Source organism: Parus major, chromosome 1A (genome assembly GCF_001522545.3).
Source record: "Parus major isolate Abel chromosome 1A, Parus_major1.1, whole genome shotgun sequence".
NCBI lineage: Eukaryota > Metazoa > Chordata > Aves > Passeriformes > Paridae > Parus > Parus major.
Window position 1 is genome coordinate 56,441,427 of NC_031773.1, and position 18,587 is coordinate 56,460,013.

Sequence of the window (18,587 nt, forward strand, 5' to 3'; positions counted from 1 at the left end):
GGCCAGTGTCTCCCCTCACTGCGCCTCTGTGAAAAACAGGAGTCTTCTGAGCCTTTGGGAATGTGCGTTTCAAAGTGGAACTAGAGCAAGTTTTAACTGATTGGGAACAAGGTACAGCAGCCTTTTTTCTTAGCCTTGGGGAGAGCTGCTAGAAAAGGACGTGCAGAGATTGGAAGTGGCTGCAGCCCACAGTACATGGGTGCCTGGCAGAAGCAGCACCTGCTTTGCTTTGCACACATGAAGGGCAATCCCCACCAGAACACACAGGGCCTGGTCTGAGGTCTCTGTGCTCTCCTAACCCGTTCCTGAAGTGAAAAGTATGGCTATATGGGTCTCTGAAATTTCTTGTTAAGATGAACATTTAATTTGATACAGAAATGAATTGCATCCAATTCACCAAGACAGCCCCAGGAGGACATGCCAGGAGCCCAGTACTGGTGTTATGTGGCCCAGAGGTTGCAGTATTTCTTGCAGGCACAGAGCTGTTGCTGCCATGCAGCCTCTCTTAGCCTAAAATGCAGATGCTGCATCTCCCTGTGCCATATCCTGAGCGAGGTCCAAAAGCCTGGCAGGGAAAGCACTGGCTGCTTTCTGCTATGGCAAACTGTGTCTGCAGCATCTGGCCAGCTGAGATCCAGGACCACTTTACTACTGCTGTGATCTGACCGCATCAATCAGATGTTCAGTACCTGAAGCATTACATTGAATATATTTATTCTGAAGAAATAATGTTTTTAGTCCCCATGACTACATATTTTTAATAACTAAGCAAGGAAATTTCTTCAGACCGGTTTTCAATCCCACCTTAAACAATTTTTAAACTTCCCCCCCATCCCCACCTCTGGATTTAGAGGCAGTATCCATTTTTCTAAGGAGAGATGTGATATGTAAAGGACAAAACTTGGACCTCCTGTGTAAAGAAGGCCCAGATTGTTCATCATGCATTTTAAAGATAAAAGCTACCACACTTTCACCCTGACTGTTCAAAGACCTGATGACAATTTCCTGAGCTCTCATCTGGAGGTAAAAGATGTTCATTTTCTTTTGAGGAAGAGTTTTTATTTCTAAAAGGGTAACATTATCTTCCAGCCTAAATCTTTTCAATTTTGGTGAAATAATAAAACAGTAGAAAATGTGGCCTTTGTTTTTTGCATGTATCTAACAAACATTGCACCCTCAGCAGGCCTGGACTGCTGGCCAAAGCCATATCCGTTGCTCTGGTACCACCAGGTCACTTGTCCCATGGGTTTTTTCAGCAAAGCCAGGAGCTCAGAGCACAATGAGGTTTCACACATCTCAGAGCCAGCAGTGGCAGCCCCTGCTCCTTGTCACTGGTTGCTCTTCCCAATGCATCCCCTCCCTTGTGCTGGGGCAATACTGGTGTGACTGCACTGCTGAGGGGACCAGGAACAGTTCTGCACCACAATTAGCTTGTGTGGGTCATGAAGGAATTCTTATTTGGGATTTGTTTCCTGCCTAGATTGCTTGGGGACAGACACTTGACATTTGTAGCAGCACTACTGTGGAGATGAAGATAGAAACAAGCTGTCACTTGAGCGTCACCAATATGCAAAAATATATCCATCCAAATGAAGATTGGCACTGTCTATACAGTTAAAGCAAAACATGTGGCCAAGTATTTGCAGAATCCGGCTTTTCTTTACACAGTAACAAAATATTGTGCAGGGTTTGTTTCTTTTTTTCTTTACCAGTCACCTTCTATGAAAAACTCCATCTGCTAAAATCCACCTACTCTGGTCTATAGCTCTGCAAAGTAAACTTGTGCATGGGCTTTGCGAAACAAAATGCCCACTCTGTGTTGGAGTTGTCTGAAAGGAAGCTCACAGCAAATGGATGCAAATGTTACCAATAAAAAAAGAGAAAAAAACCCAAACCCTACTGCTGAGGAAACTGGATGATGGGTTTCTTAATGGGGTATTGAACACTCAGAACTGCTCAACAGGAAAAAAGTTAGACAATTAAGGCTTTTATGACAATATCTTCCTTTTAATTGTGGCCTGCTTAATTGGGTAATTCAATTAATCAGAAAGACCTAGGGAACCAAATTAATCCTAATGACACTTAATGACATTGGTGGTGGCATAAGGAGGATGGTAATTACAAAGAGTTGGCTGCCTGTAGATGCCTTGGCCATGCTTGTGTCCCCATCTTTCAATCTCAAGCTGATTCTGCTTGTTCTGCCCAAAACTGTTTCACAACCCTCTGCAGCACATATGTACGTGTATATGTATATACACGTGTATATATATATATATGTGTGTGTGTGTGTGTGTGTGTGTATACATATATATAGACATATATATATTTTGTATATATAAAATTTATTTATATGTATGTGTATATGTATGAATATACATATATTATATATGTATATACATACATACAATATATATATGTATACATGTGTGTGTATGTATGTACGTGTATATGTATATACACACACACATCAGTACATACTGGATCAGTATCCCTGACTCTCAGATTTGTGGTTCGAACCTTTCACCACAGCCATCTGGGGCGGGGGGAGGGTGCGAGCCTGCCCCGTTGCTGGCCCTGAGGCTTGTCTGCCCAGTTCCCGTGGCATTCCCGGCAGGATGGCTTTACCGGGGCGGGGGGAGGCAGCTGCTCGGTACCGGGGTCACAGCCCGGGGCGGACAGAAGGCGGGCAGCCGGCTCTGCGCTGCGCGAGGAGGTGAAGCACGGGCAGGTGGACTGCGCCCCGCGCTCCTCCAGGAGCCGGCAGCGGAGAGCTGGGAGCCGGGATCTCCGGCGGCTGCCCCGGGCGGCCCCGGCCCCGCCCCGCCGGTGACACCCCCGTGCTCCCGCCCCCTCGCTTCCCGCCCCCCGCCGGTGCGGCGCGGGGGGTGCGGCTGCGCTCGGCTCCGCTCGGCCCGGCTCGGCTCTGCCCCGCTCGGCTCGGTTCAGCTCGGCCCGGCTCATCTCGGCTCCGCTCCGCTCGGCCCGGCCCGGCTCATCTGTGCCCCGCTCGGCCCGGCCCGGCTCATCTCTGCCCAGCTCGGCTCGGCTCGGCCCGGCTCATCTCTGCCCTGCTCGGCTCGGTTCAGCTCGGCTCGGCCCGGTTCAGCTCGGTTCCGCTCGGCCCGGCCATGGTGGAGCGCTCGGACGAGGCGCCGCTGCTGTTCTGGGCCGAGGGCCCCGCCGTGTCGGCGCCGCCGCCCGCGGCCGAGCCGGGCGGCAGCAGCAGCGGCGGGCGGCGGCTCGGCGGCGGCTGGAGCGCGGCTCCGTGGGACGGCGAGGGGCCGGCGGAGGCGGCGGGGCCGCCGCGGGCCGAGGCGGAGGAGGACCAGATCGTGGCCGTCTTCGTGGTCACCTTCGACCCCCGCACGGGTGAGCGGCGCCGGGGGCGGGCGGGCAGTGGAACGGGGGCCGGGCCTGGGGCTCCCGGTGCCGCTGGAGTAAGATGGATGCGGGACTGGGCATCCCTTGGGGAGCGCTCCCCCCGCATCCCGCATCCCGCCTCCCAGGGACCGCTCCTCCCGCCGCGCTGGGGCAGCGTCGCCGGACCCGGGGCCGGGCTGCCCTCTGGCCCCACGGGGGAACGCGGCTGCCGGTGTCGGGACCGGGGGCCGTGGGTAAATGCCGTGGGCATTTGCCGAAAACGGAGCGCAAGGGGGATTGCTTTTGGTCTCCATCCCGCCGGGAAGAAGTTCTGGCGGGAGGAAGGCGCCGCGGTTGGTGTCGCTCCGAGGAGAGAGAGGGATGGGTGTATGTCTTCCCCACAGCGGGTCACGGCACAGAGAGTTTGTGGGTGGCGCTGGGGCACCCCCTGTGCCCCGCACAGACTTAGGCCGAGCCTCTGCCCAGCGCTGCCTGGAGGGCACCAACCTGTTAGCAGCATCTTGAGAGCATCCTTCTGTCTCCGTGGAGTGGCGCAGACCTGCCCGCAGCTATCGGTGATGGATGGCGTTTGTGGCAAGCATAAATCCGCCAGGCTCGCAGGGCATGATCACCAGCAGCAGCAGCAGCAGCAGCTGTGTATTTCTTGGTGACCAATGTGTTTAGAGTCTGGCCTCTGGTGGGATCTCTGGGACTTAGTGCTTTGAAGGAGTGCTGCGATCCAGGAGGGTAGAGGAGAGGGGCAAGGGAATGTATTTTCCACTTCTCACTGCCATATCAATCTTTCTCAGTGCTGCTGGACTGTGGTGTTGTATCACTCCTGACAGAGGTTATTAATTTCAAACCTGTAAATCAGCATTTCAGAAAATGTCTTAACTTTGTTTTCCAATCCTGCTGCTCCCACAGTATCCACAAAACAGGATGTTAGGACACAGATATGAAGTTAGCACCCGCCTTGCACCTGTGAACACAGGTACTACTGTGCAGAGGAGCCTGGTGTCCTGAGACACACTGTTGGGTCTTTTGGCTGCCAGGCACCCACCTAGGGTTCAAAGGCAAGAAGGAGAGATTCAGGAGCCCATTTGCATCCAGATGTGAGAGCGAGCTTCTTTTTCTTCTCTAGACAAGCACTTCCTTCACAGATCCATGGCAAAAGTACTAGAGACAGTAAAGAGGTCTGTAAAGCGCAGTGAGATTGGTTCAGTGGGAAGGGAAAGTACCTGCCATCATGCTCACAAGAGGGCCTTGGTAGTGAAGGCTGGATGCTGGTCTTGAACTGAAAATCCTAAGGAAGTAGTGAACAGATTGTAGCCGCTGGTGTGATGTGCTGTCAGCAATGCCCACTGTCAGCATGGCTGCTGTGTCCCAAAACACCCAAGGGCTTTTGAGAAGTTACCCTTTCATACTGCACCAGAGAGAAGTGTATTCAGTCTAGAGGTGAGAGGTTCTTCACTCATAAAAATCTGAAATGAGATTGGATGTCATCTTTCCACCAGGAGATGGAAAATGGAGGTGTTTCTCCTAAGTATTCCAAAACATGAAAGAGTCTGGATGACTGCGGCAACAGCAGGTTGTCTTTCAATCCGACAGCATATGCCTTCTATGAAATTGTGAGATTTTCTTGAGAGCTGGCAGAAAGATGAACTTTCTCAGGAGTTTTTCTGAACCAGCTGTTGCTTTGAATGAAGTCCAGGGAAAGTTGGGAAACAGCTCTTCTCACATCTGATGTGCAGTTAATGCTGGGTGTCATCAGCCTTGAAGTAGTCTGTCAGGTCCAGGAAGATTCAGCCTCCTGCTGCTACTCAGCATGATGGTAGGACTGTGAGTAATATACCAGCAAATGTCAGCTTTACAGCTGAGGAGCAAAGTGCCCTACAGAGGGTGTGGACTTGGAAAAAGATCATGAAGTTGCAGTGGTGTGAAGTTGCTAGAGTCAAAAAGAGAATATGGTAATTACCGGTCAACCACATCAGATAGCGTGAAGAATTCCTGTACTGTTTGTGGGAGTGTCTGGTCTTTGTGTATGACTTAAAGGAAATCATCCAGTTAGTGTCTGAGCTGGAAACCTGCTTGATCCTGCCCACAAAAAGCACAGCAGACCACCTCTAGCAGCTTGCTGAGGCACAGGAACAGCCAAATTTCTGCTGGTGGCTGTGCAGGTGGTTATGCCAAGTAATGTCTGCTCAACTACGTGCATGTAGGTGGGCAAGAGAGGTTTTACCGTACAAGGATGAAGTGGCAACTGTGTTAATAAAGAATGTAACAACTTCCCTCCTGAATTTAGAAGGGCTTGAAGCAGATGAGCTCAGTGTACAGCAGTGGCATGTGATGAGTTTCCAAAGGTAGGTTATGGGGTTGCCAGGTCACTGTTACAGTTCCGGTGTCCCTGTGACTCACTCAAGTGAGTGACTGACGTAAGAGCCAGAGGCAGCTCCTGTATCGCTGCTGTCCTCACCTGCAGCGTGGTGAACCCTGTGGCCCTTGAGAAGGAGCTCTCTTTTCTGCTGCTCTGGGGCAGCTGGTAAAAATCACCCTTGTGGAGGTCCCACACAGTCTGTTAGCTGAAAGGGTCGGTAAGTAACGGAGAGAGACAAGGAGAGAAGAGAGGGAAGTCATGTGTTTTGTACCAGTACACAAAATAGTCTGGTTTTCTGTCCCACATTTCTTCCATGCAGGAAACGGAGCGAGTGTGATGTTTAGGTTACACTTTATGCTTCTCCTGTCCTAGCACAACATGGTAGCACTGCACAGCTGGGGACCCTAAAGCCCTTGGGAAACATCTGATAGTGAGGAGGGCCAGGTGATGACCCCCAAATGCTGGTACCAATGTTGTCTTTGTGGGGATGTGAAAATCCAGTGGAAAGAAAAAGGAAAGAGGAAGAACATCCTTAACTTTGCACACTAGAAAATGAGTGCTGGCTCAGACCTGACCTGAAGGTGGGAGATTGCTTCCAGGAGATCAGATCTGCAGATCTGTCTCTCAGCAAAATCACTAGCTTGCTCTCTAATGCTGGGTGACTCTCACTTGGAAAGTTTCCTGTGTGCACGAGAGCCGCTTTCTCCATGGGGAAGGGCAATGTTTCCTGTTTTCCTACCACACTGCTTCCTCCTCCCTCTTCTGGTCTCTCAGGCAGGCTGGCAGTCCTATCTCATCTGGGTGAAGTCTTTCCTTTGTTTGCTTTCCTGTTTCGCCAGACTGACTTGCCTACTTTTTAATCTCCGCGTTTGTTCTCTGACTGCCACGTCGCTCGTGTGTTCATAGGGCACGGTGGCGTGAGGAACAGCCAGGAGCACAGGTGCAGGTTGCTCCTGACAGATCCCAGAAAAAAAAATAGCTACATGATAGGTGAGCTGCTTCTGAGGTCACATGCTGGGTAAAGATCTGTTTGAAGGCATCCTTTCCTGACTGCTGCTACAGAACAGGCATTGTTTGAGCCATGTCCCCCTCATGTCCCACCTCTGCAGTGGATGTGACACCTGGCAGTGTTTGTGGCTAACCTGAGCAAAGCCAATCTTCCTTTGCTCTTGACGGCACTCTGGCCTATCGATCTGTTCATCTACAGGTAATGACCAGTAAGAGATGCTCTGTGGGGCAAGGCTTAAAAGCACATCTGGCCTTAACCACAATTTTGTGGTTATGAGGCAACAGTCTCAAGAGTTGACTTCCTCACACTTTCAAGAAATGGTCTTGCGCCTTTTAAGAGCAAACCAAACAAGGCAGAGACAAACCCCAAACAACAAAAGCCACCATCTATATATAATCTGCGAGCCCTCCAGGGGAGTGCGCGGGCTGCCATGATGTCACTGGCTCCCTGTGCCAGCCTTTCACGCCTCAGAGGCCACAGCAGAGCTCTGTGCTTTCTGTGTGACTGCACAGGGCTGTGCTGGGGGTCACGAGGCTGCCGCTGCTCCCCGGCCAGCCCGGCTCTGCGGGAGAGGTCTGCTGGTGCACTGCAAGCGGGCACTTGGATGCACAACTTCTCCTGTTGCCGTGCCTAACGCTGCTGGTTTTTTTTGAAGTCCTTGCCAGGCAGGGCTGGGGGAGGTCTACTGAATACAGCATCTATGTGAGAAGAAAAATAGCCTATTTAAATGTCAGCAGCTAAGCCCTATTCCTGTGCAGGCATATACTTGTGCAGTATGAGTAATGAGACAAAAGACAGGCTTCAGAAATGAGGCTTTAGATTTAAATATCTCCAGAAGTCTTGGCTGAGTGTAAGGCCCTTCCAAATGTACGCTGTCCATGCAAGCACAGCTGGAATGCTCACCCCAAGGAGCAGGGGAAGGAGTGAACCAGTAGGAAGCACCTTTGTGCTGCATCTGCCATTGCATTATCATGAAGAATTTTGGGGTTTTTGTCTCATTTTTAAAACTAAGCCACATGACTCCAAATGCTGTGGGCAGACTGACAGAGAACAGAAATTTGGTGGGTAAATCTGGAGCACATCTCAGTGCAGTGGGAATGTCCAGGTGAGCAGGTTGGGCTCTGAAGTGCTGGCATGGGAAAGTATGAGAAATCACCCCTTTTTTTGGCCCATGGTAAACTTGTTGGACTTCATTTGCTTTAGGGACATTTTGTGACTTCTCTGATATCATCTGTTCCAGGATCAAGCTCCTCAGGTGGCCTTTTCCCCTGAACAACTGCTTTCTTTGTGGCTGGGTTGGTAGGTGACAGATGTTTGCTGATCTTGATCTAGCTTGTAATTTATGTACTTTTTTTGTTGGCTATTCTAGCATAACACAAACACATTGCAGTACTTGGATCACCTCAGCCTACATACAAAGCTTCAGCTAACACCTCCTGTACTAAAGAAAATAGGAGAGATTTCAGGGAAGAAGTGATGACTTGGATGATGGCTTAGGGGTTTCTGTTTGACCAGGCCTGCCAAGCACAGGCAAAGAGCAATATTGGTGGTGGTGTGAGCTATCCTAGGAACTCATCTTAAAGAGCAACAGTCTGTCCTTTGGTTCTTTCTGTATGGGATGGATACTTGTGTAGACCAAAGTTTGTCCACCATCAGGTAAAATCATAGCTGCTCTGTGACTAAGCTTATCAAGGATAAACCCACAAAATAGCACTAGCTTCAGAAGTGTCCTGAAGTGTTTGTGTGTTGTGCTACAACAAGTAACATTTGCAAGAGATGTGTGAAGTACTGTATGTCACCTACTGTCTGTGACAATTTAGGAGTTTAGGAGTTGTGTTAGGGCACTGTTACAGGTGTCCCAGGGTTAGAAAAGCAGCAACTTGCTGTTGATGATATATGCATTTTAGAAACGAGTACTGTATTCAAGCTTAACCAAATTAATTTGCTTCTCTGCAGGCAACATGGTGGAATGGTGTTTACCTCAAGATATAGATTTGGAAGGTGTGGAATTCAAATCCATGGCAAGTGGGTCCCACAAAATCCAGTCAGATTTCATGTGAGTACATCTGAGCTGTATTACTTCTTCCTTTCTTAGCTGTGCATCTACACCACCAGCTCTTAATTCAGATTATGCAAGAAAAGTGCCATCTAAGAAGCTAGGGTCCTGAAGAAACTTGCTTGCTAAACTTTCTACCTGAGCCAAAGATACTTTTCAGACACTTTCAGTATCATAATAAGTACCAGCTACCTGCAGGGATCTGCTGTATGACTGCTTTGCCTATGGAAGCCAGCTGGGGCAGGCCAGCTTCTCACTGGTGTGCAAATTTTAATTTACTGGACAAATGATCTGCACTGCCAATATTGAGACTGTCAGCAGAGGCCTAGGGTGAAGGGCAAGGAATGGCAGAACTGAAATGGGAAGGATTTTGCAGGAACAGGACTAGGAAAAATGTTCTTAACCCTGCCAGGGCTTTTGGTTCCTTTAAGTGTTGTTATAAAGAGGTCTCGCTCACTTTATTCTTTGCTAGTTCCTTCAGTGGAAGCACATAAGAGAGGAATTTTCTGCATTCTGCTAACCCAGTGTTGCAATGCAGCAATGTTTTGCAATGAACTGCATTGTCACAAGTCCTTTTGGTCAGGAATAACAGTTACTTTCTTAAAGGCATGTGAACTGAACCCTTGCAGTCAGATAATCAGAGTGTACTTCAACATGCTGGCACCCAAAATATGACCAGGTAGCTGTAGTGTACTCAGAACTGCACTCACTGCAGGCTTCCTCCTTGGAGGAAGGGCTCTGCACTGACTGAATCATACATTCTGTTGGTCTTCCTTCCAAGTTATTTATTTATTTGCATTCCTTACTGTCCTTATTCCTGATATGGCTGGTAAGGGCTTTAGTGGGAACTCCTGGGAACTCTTCCCTAAAACATTTTGTCTTGTTACTTAGAAGACTGGAGCATCCAAGGCCTGTCTTCAGCCCTTCAGCTAGCAGGGTGGGATTTCAGGGAGTTCCTTAGAGAAGAAAATATGTTCCCAAATCAGTAATTTTAGCACTTAGTTACCTTTCTTTCTCTTTCTTTCCTCTTTATAACATTAACCCTTCTGTCAAACCTTTGTCTCCAGTTATTTCCGGAAAGGGCTCTGTTTTGGCCTGGCCTGCTTTGCCAACATGCCTGTGGAGAGTGAGTTAGAGCGTGGTGCCCGCATGAAGTCCGTGGGCATCCTCTCCCCTTCCTACACACTGCTGTATAGGTACATGCACTTCCTGGAGAACCAGGTCAGGTAAGTTCCCTTGGGAATGAGCCTGGCCATTCCCCATCTGGCAGAGGAAATGTTCCTTCTATGGAGAGCAGTTTTAGGCAAGTGAGAATTCAGTGGCAATGCCCTGCTGTGATTTCCTTGGCTGGCTATTTCTCCAAGAAGCATTACAGGTTCACAGTGTGAAGGAGACAAGGAACTGATTAGCAGCAGTCTGTTCTTTCCTAACAGGCTAGTTAAATGCTACCCAAACCCTAGTTATTGTAGCAGATGTGTCACAGGGAGAGCTGAGAGAACAAGAAGTTTCCCTTTCCACCTTCTGAAAACCACTTCACTAGGGGCTTACAAAAGACTTCTAATTGTGTATTGGTGATCCTGGCTAGCTGTGTGCTTCAGTTGTGTTGAGTGGATCCAGTGGCAAAAATGGTGATGGTAGAACAGAAAACTGTTCCTGAGTGTATTTAATACAGGAGCAGGACTATGCTCAGCCCAGGTCTCTGCCTGTGTCAGTCCCATGTGCATTCTCTGGCTGCACTGAGAGCTGGTAGTCCTGATGTTTGTTCAGCCCTCCTGGATGAGAGTCTGTGCAACTGAGGCACCCAGGATCCCTTTTAGCTGGGAGAGCAGGTGTTTGCTGGGGGCGAGGCACTAAACAAATAGTCTGGAGACACTACAAATCTCTCCTTTTTTCCTTTCTTTTCCAGACACCAGCTGGAGATGCCGGGGCACTACTCCCATCTAGAGGCATTCTATGATGACAAGAAAGGAGTTCTCCCTGATAGCAAGGGCACCCCCAGCTCTCAGCAACCTGTCCACTGGCTGCCTTCCATCCACAGATACATGTACCCAGAGATGAAGGTGAGGCAGGTGCCTGAGGCCTGCAGGAATGGGCAAAGGGCTGCTGCTCCTTGCTGGTGCCTCATACTCTTTTATGTAAGCAGTCACTCCTCCGCTTTGTAGGCTGCTTTAGATAAGATTTTGTTTCTTGGACCGTTGCAAGCTGCGTGCTGGTCTTGCTCCCACATTTAGACTTAGCATCTGTGCATGTGTCCCTGTTTCACCTCTGAGCTGTTTTCTTCCCTTTCGCTCCACCTGCAGATCACACACCCTGCTGGCTGTATGTCTCAGTTCATCAAATTCTTCGGTGAGCAGATCCTCGTCCTCTGGAAGTTTGCCCTGCTGCGCAAGCGCATACTGATATTTTCACCACCCCCAGTTGGAGTTGTCTGCTATAGAGGTATGTTTCCAGGGACACTGCAGAGCTCCAGTCTAGTAGGCTGAAGCATTGCAGAAATGCCCATGAGTACTAAGGGGACAGACATCAGGCAGGTCTTCAAAATCCATTCTGACCGTGCGTTGTGAAGATACCGCTCAGTCTGCATTTACACTTTCCTACCAAATGCTTTTCTTCAGGCCTCGTGAGTAAGGACACATCTGGCACTGTCAAACTCAGTTCCTGTCAGCACAGGACAATAAGAGCACTGACTGAATTTGTGGATTCTAGAATGTTGGACTCCTATGGGAGAACTGATTATTTCCTATGCAAAACAGGATGTCCTCACTTGAGAAGTTCTGGTGTTCAAGGGCATTTCAGAGCTCTGACCATTGTTTTCATAGAGGCCTACGGGAGAACTGGGCAAGTGGGGTTCAGAGTGCCCATGAGGGAAACCAAAAGCATCTCAGGATGTGCTTCTCTTGTCCACAGTGTATTGCTGCTGTTGCCTTGCAAATGTTTCTCTGCCTGGCCTTGGAGGAACTGTCCCAGAGTCCAAACCATTCTTCTATGTCAATGTGGCAGACATAGAAATGCTGGAGACAGAAGTATCGTATGTGGCCTGTAAGTATGATGGATTAGGCATGATGTTTTTAGCTTCAGGCTGCAAAATGTCTTGAGACACCAGACTGTGGAATAGAACTGATGAGAAATAGGTTGTGCATAGAATGACTAACTATGCAAGCAGGAGAGAACAGTTGGTCTGCTGGGAAAGCAACATGCTGCTCTGAAAATCTTCTCTGATTTTGGCAGGTACAACAGAAAAGATCTTTGAGCAGAAACGGGATCTCTATGATGTCTATGTGGACAACCAGAATGTGAAGACACATCATGAACATCTGCAACCACTCCTGAAAATTAACAATGCTGACAAGGAGAAGTACCGACGGCTCAATGACCAAAGGTAATCACAGACACCCGGGTGGTCCTGACAGGAGACGTGGCATAAAGAGGACCCTGTTCCTTTGTACTTTCCTCCTTGTAGTATTTTCAAAATATCCCACTGGTTCAACTAATCTCTTGAAGATTCTGGTTATCTCATAAAGCTTTCAGGTTCAGAGTAGGTGTGTGCAATTAACCTGTCTCCCTCCTCTCAGGCAGATGTTAATGTATTCTCAAGAAGTGGGTGAAGATTGCAGCTCCTGTGAAGAGGACCTTTTCATCTTGTGAGTGGCTACCTCTAATACTTAGTTGGACACTGCTCGTTTTAGGGAGCCTCTTGCATTCATTTTGTGTTGCACTGTTTGGCATATTATGAAACAGTGTGTTTGATATAATTCCATAGTCAGGTTTCTTCCTCTAGGGCTCCAAAAAGGAGACTGGCTCTCTCCCTCTTCAGATCATTTTCCTTTCATTTTGAGAAGCCAAATGCAGTATCCACTGGGGTTGCTTATGTGCCGGGAGGGAGAAGTGAATTTTAAAAACACAATTAGAGATGTAAGAATGCCCTGGCAAACCTAAGCACCATAGAATTTTTCTTGCCAGAACATTTGGCTCTGGAAAGCACAGTGTTTTGGGGAAGGAGGCAGTGTACCATGCTGGGGGTTGGTACAGCGTGGAGATATGACCTGCATGTGAAGGACTGGCCCACTGATGTGGCTGACTTCATACCTGGCAATCAGAGGAACCAGAACTGGGTGCAGAGTAGGAGGTACAGAATTAGATAAATAACACATGTCTACCACCTCTGAAGCCCTTCACTGCCTGTTGCTATTCACACTCTGCAGCAGGTGAGAAGTAATGGCATGAAACTGTGTGAAGGGCTGTCAGGGCAGAGCTCTGATTGTTGAGCTTCACAGGTGTAGCCAGAGTTCTTCCTGAACAGCTTTGAGTGTTTCTAGGAAAACAACAGGTAAGGAGTAGCACTCACTGGTGTGCTCTGCACCAGTAATGGAGAATTTATTTACCCATAAGCTTATCAGATGGGTGACAACATTCTTTCCTCCTTTACATTACGGGAGCTGTAGGTGTGATGTACCTGCTTGGTGACCACAGAACACACTTCAGCTGATAACTGGCTTCTTCTGAGGGAAATGCCACCCACAGCTGGGAGCACCACTGTCAATTAAAAGCTACTGCTTTATCTTTGTTTATTCTGAGTCACCCATAGAGTGAATGGAAAAGTATTACAGCATCACCTAACAAAGTGGGATCCCTGGCTGAAGGGGGTTAAATGCAGTTCTGGGGCTCTGGTGCCTGTTTGGTAAATACACTGTCTTTTTGGAGGTCCAATGCAATTGCTTTCCCTGACTTTACCCTGTAGGTTTTTCATGGAGCAGAACAACCGCATCTTCCAGACGCTGATGGAGGTGTCAGCCAGCCAGGACAAGACACTGACAGCTGACCACGCACGAGGCATGGGCCTGGATCCCCAAGGGGATCGAAGTTTCCTTATGGACCTCCTGGAAGTGTATGGCATTGATGTTATGCTAGTCATTGACAACCCCTGCTGCACTTAAACCAAGGGCAAGAGAGATGGGGAGCAAAGATCACTTTTTAAAGACTACCAGACATTGCTTAGGAGGATCACTGGAACTCACCACAGCCACAATTATTTAATAACTTTATATGGAGAGTATTTATAATTTTAAAACAAAATGTGATTTTATTTTCTCACACTTCACTTCCCAGTGAGTACCTTCTCTAGGGGTTCCTTTTGGTTTTGTCTCCCATTCCCTTTCATTTGTGTTTTTCGTTTTGTCTAGCTAGGACCAGTGGCACCTTTGCACCAAACCTCACTGTTGCCAGTGATAGCTAGGTTTTGACCTAGCCTGGATACCTGAAGGCTGATGACTTCAGGAAAGCACTTTGTTTGATGACAACCAATGTGAAATGCTATAGCTGAGCTTTCAGACTTGGCTGGAAAATCCTCCTAACAACTCCCCCTTCCACTTGGGGACTGAAGAGGGCTTCAGCACAGCCCAGTCTCATAAATAGCTCCTACCAAGTTTATTGGTGGGGCCAGTTAAACCAGCGATAAGAACCAGGACTCCTTTAAACACTCCTCACCCATCCTGAAAGGTGAATTGGAGTAAAGCCACCCTTCCTTGTAAATGGCAGAAGCAAGTTTGGGATCGGGGACACTACAGGATCTTATGACTTTGCTTACTGGAGCAGCACGGTTTCACTTCCAGCATCTGAGATGGTCTAAACTGGCAGAGACTGCATCTATCTATCTATCTCACAGCTGGAGAAGAGCACCCTCTCTTCCTCAATCCATCCCACCAGCTCCTCTGGTTTTTAGTTGCATCACACCTGCTGCTTTGGTTTAAAATCTTCAAACCAGCAAGATGGTCTCCCATTTAACAGGGACCAACACCACTGAGCCACTTTGCAGTCACTTTGTTTTCCAGCCTCAGCTTGGATGGCGCTGGGCTGGAAGGGGTAGAACAAGTATGCTTTAACTAGTGTCACTAGCCCTTCCTTTGTAGCTGATGGGACTTGTTGCTCCTTTGCTTTAACACTGTCTGCTAATCCTCCTTTTGTTGAGCCTTCAGCACTGCCTGTTGCTTTCCATGTGAGACAGAGAATGTACCTTTCAGCTGGAACAACTGAAATTTGCAGGAGGTTCCCTTGGAGTTTTGTATTCTTAACTGGCACAGCTGCTAGGAGCAATGTTTAAAAGCAAGTCTTTTTTTTCTGGGCAGAGCTGCAGAACCAGATGAAACAGGTATTTTCTTAAGCTGTGGAAAGAACAGGATTCAGTTCCTGAAGGACTGACTAGTCATTACCTCCCGGAAGGCTATCCCAGTAAAGAGTAATCCCTTTGCCATGCAAAATCCAAGAATGGTACTGTGGGTTCTAGGTGTGACATACAGCTTTGCCCCAAATCCTTCAGCCAGTAGCAGTATCAGCTTCAAGCTTACTGTTCTTCCTGAACTGTGGCTATAGCTGATGAATTGCTGCTTCTAGTTACAGATTTCGGCACCCTTGGAGGCTCTCTGTGCATTGTAAGAATGCAAACTGTAGCTGATGTACTAGCTGATTGTCCTAGCATTTTATAGGATGAGACAGAGCCTGAACCACTGAGATCTCACCCACTCAAAAGCAGGCAAGCACCTTTTTGAAACAGGTGAAACAAATGTTCTCCAAGCATACCCTCTGTGGAATGTCTCCCTCTGGAAGGGAGAAATTGCTCCTGCAATTTGCCTGTCTCTGAGCAGTCACTGCTCTGGCTGCTTTTTCAAGGCTTTGGATGTTTTTGTAGAGAAGAAAATAAGCTGTTCATACTGTCAGTTGTTTACAACAATTGTAATTCATCATACTTAGAAGGGTGGGGAAAAAAATGTAGAAAGAGGTAAGAACAGCTGAGTATCATTTAATGGAAAGACCAATCTCTTTTCCTTTAGAAATAGCTTTGTTATTAAATTGACATCTGAAGTATAAAAGTGGCCAACAACCTGCACACTTTTTCTCTAACTTCCACTTCAGTTTTAACATGCTGTCTGCAGGGACGATCCCTGAGGAAGTACAGCTGAGCTACCCTTGTATTGCTGTCACTTCTTCAGACATAAAAAGAAGAAAAACCAGAACTGAAACTAGTAGTCTCTAGCAATTTCTCCTCTCACTTTCTTGAAGGTTTGCTGCATAGTTTAGCTGTGGTCAGTTGTTAATGACTTTCTATTCTCTTTGTCAGTAGTTCTTTTGCTAAACTGAACAGAAACAAACCTTTGAGTTAACATGGAAATTTTACAGTCACAACAGCCAGAGGCTTTCCAACACCCTGCATTAGAGCAGAATGTTGTTTACAAGTCCTGCAGACAGCACTGCCAGAGCCCACCGAGCAGAAACTCCTGAAATTCCTATTTGACATGTACTAAACCTCTACTTTCTGGAAATTAGGTCTTCAGTTGTCAGCAGTAACAGGGGTGAAGCACCCACAGTACAGATTACTGTAGAAGTAGCATCTATGTGCTACATCCAGTGGGATGGCTGCAGCCTATTTTGTTCTTCCTTGTAATTTTGCATCCTACCAAGTCTTTCTTGGCAGACAACTACTACAGAAGTCAGAAGTTGTCCGACAGAAAACAGAAAAAGACTTTTCTCTCCGAACCCTTCCTTATTTGATTAGCTGTAAAAGTGCTTTCACCTGCACTCCTTTTCTAAAAGATACTGCTTTTATTTTTGTCACATGTGAAAAGTCCCAGAGAAATGAGCAATGGGTACATAATAGAAACAAATTGTTATAGCTTGGGACATGAAGGACTGTTCTGTGGAACCAGTTTAACTAAGTCTTATCTTTCCAGGAGATTATTCAAGGTAAAACAGTTATATGCAGATACTCAAAATCCCCTCCTAGGCACTCAATTGGCGCTTTGTTGCATACTGCCAGCTGGGAGCCATCTACTTGGGCGTGTTTTGAAAAAGAGGGGGCAAAGTGTGCCTAAGATAAGGGTATTGCTGATTTCTCTTCTCCCTTTGAAGTACTTTGCCTTTACAGTGGTGCCTTCAGTTTCTTGGGTGTAATGCCTCTGGTCACTTGCTGTGATCAGAGCCCAGGTTTGAATGGTGGTTACAGTAACCAGGTCTGTGCTGTACCCCAGCTGTTCTCCAAAACAAATCCTTGAATAGCCAGTGCAGGTTCTCAGCTGGTACATACTTAACCAGGAGAACAAGAGCTTCCTAACTGCATCTTAACTCAAGCTGCACTAGAAATGTGTAATCAAGCAATGAATTATTACTACTTGTACTATCTGCATTGAAGGGTAAAGCTTATGACAGACATAAAAGCTCAGTTTTCAATCTGAACAAGCAACATCATGCCAGACATTTAAATCATCCAAGAGTCTTCTCACTGCAAGGTTAGGCCAAGCTGCATAGAGCCAATAAAGAACTGTAATGGATACTAAGAAGAAAGGCACTTTATGGAATCAGAATTCAGATTTGTCTTACAGCCATGCTACTTACCTTCTTTTCTAGCATACACAAGGTACTTACTGCAGTGTATCTTACAGCCAATGGTCATGGCTGTCACAGGAGCTGAGCTTGCCTGTCCACTGTCCTTATGGACAGAAGAAAGTTCCATCACCTTTTCAAGTAGCTCCCTGTAAAGACTATTCAGTAAAGCAGGGTTATGGAGATACCCCATTTTAGCACCTGTCAAAATTAATGAGCAAAAGGCTGGGAGTAGCTGTGGCCCTCCTGGCCACAGGCTATGCTAGGGACAGGCATGCTTCACTCTGGAAGTTGGAAAGACAGTGGCTCCTGGAATATCAGGGCAAGAGCACTCTATCATAAAGCAAAAATCTAGGTACAAAGCATGCACATTAACCCAAATTCTCATCCTGGCCGTTACTTCTAAGTTAGTTGCTGTCTTCTTCCCATCTTCCAAAAACTAGTGGTGTAGTGAGTATGGGGAAAGACAGCATAAATTTCTTTTATGAGGGACTGGAATGTATTGACTTTAACAGTGTGATCTGTCTGAAACAGGGTACTAAATGCCTGTGAACCAGGATTTTAGATCTTGGTTAATGCAACATGCCATTCAAATGGGAATGTTTAAATGTGATCAAAATAAACAGGTGCCTTGAGGTGGTCCATCATTAGATTGTTATCCTTCCTTTTATTTATCTTACAGTATAAGCCCTTCTCGAATGGACTGTAAGTTGAAGCCAGGATAAGTGTGCTCATGAGTGGGACCTAGGATTCTGCTCCTCCTTCCGTCTTGGAGTTTGTACGAAGAAAGTTCTTTGTGTTGCTGTCAGACAGAACTGAGTCCTTTTCTCAACACTGTACATAGTGGGTTTCAGCCCCTGCCTATTTTATGTAGTATCTGTCTCACACCTCTCCTCTGAATGTTACAGTTCAGAGGTCTAGAATTACCCTATACTGGAAGAACTCTGAACTGAGTTTCTGAGAGGAAGGAGAAAATTACTTGAATGCTATTTATACAAGTTACTCAACTTATGCCAATATGAGTATTTAAATACCAGCCTGTGTCTCAGATGATCCTTGGTACTTTAACATCAAAACAGCATCAGCAATACCAATTCTGAAGGGATCTCTTGGTTACCCTCAGGCAAGGAATCACATTGCAATGGGAGCTATGGAAGAGAATTAGTAATTTTCCCTGTAAAATGGTACAGATGAACAAGGAGCCAGTTCTCACCGTCTCACCCCTTGCTACAACCTAGGCTGGTTGTAATTCTAACAGCTCTGATGTTGTTTGCATCTTGCAGATGTGTGGTTGCTCCCATAGACCTGTGGCTCTGTAGAGAAACTGCTTACTAAAAACATGGGTATTTTTTAATACAATTAAAGCTTACCTTTTTGAAATGGCTGCTGCCTTGTCTTTCCGGCCACTGGAGAAAAAA

General features: G+C 47.2%; 1 protein-coding gene across 2 annotated transcripts; it reads left to right on the forward strand.

Moving 5' to 3' along the window:
• The first annotated feature begins 2,923 nt into the window (after nt 1-2,923).
• Nucleotides 2,924-18,549, forward strand: DENND11 (DENN domain containing 11). 2 transcript variants are annotated; one of them, XM_015627460.3, is made up of 9 exons: nt 2,924-3,369; nt 8,700-8,799; nt 9,867-10,025; nt 10,706-10,859; nt 11,100-11,238; nt 11,707-11,838; nt 12,028-12,178; nt 12,372-12,440; nt 13,538-18,549. In XM_015627460.3, the coding sequence occupies exons 1-9, from the start codon at nt 3,129-3,131 to the stop codon at nt 13,731-13,733; spliced, it is 1,341 nt and encodes a 446-aa protein (XP_015482946.1). In that variant the 5' UTR covers nt 2,924-3,128; the 3' UTR covers nt 13,734-18,549. The 2 variants fall into 2 exon arrangements, with proteins under 2 accessions (XP_015482946.1, XP_015482947.1); XM_015627461.2 differs by lacking the exon at nt 2,924-3,369 and adding an exon at nt 3,946-8,042.
• The last annotated feature ends 38 nt before the right edge of the window (nt 18,550-18,587 follow it).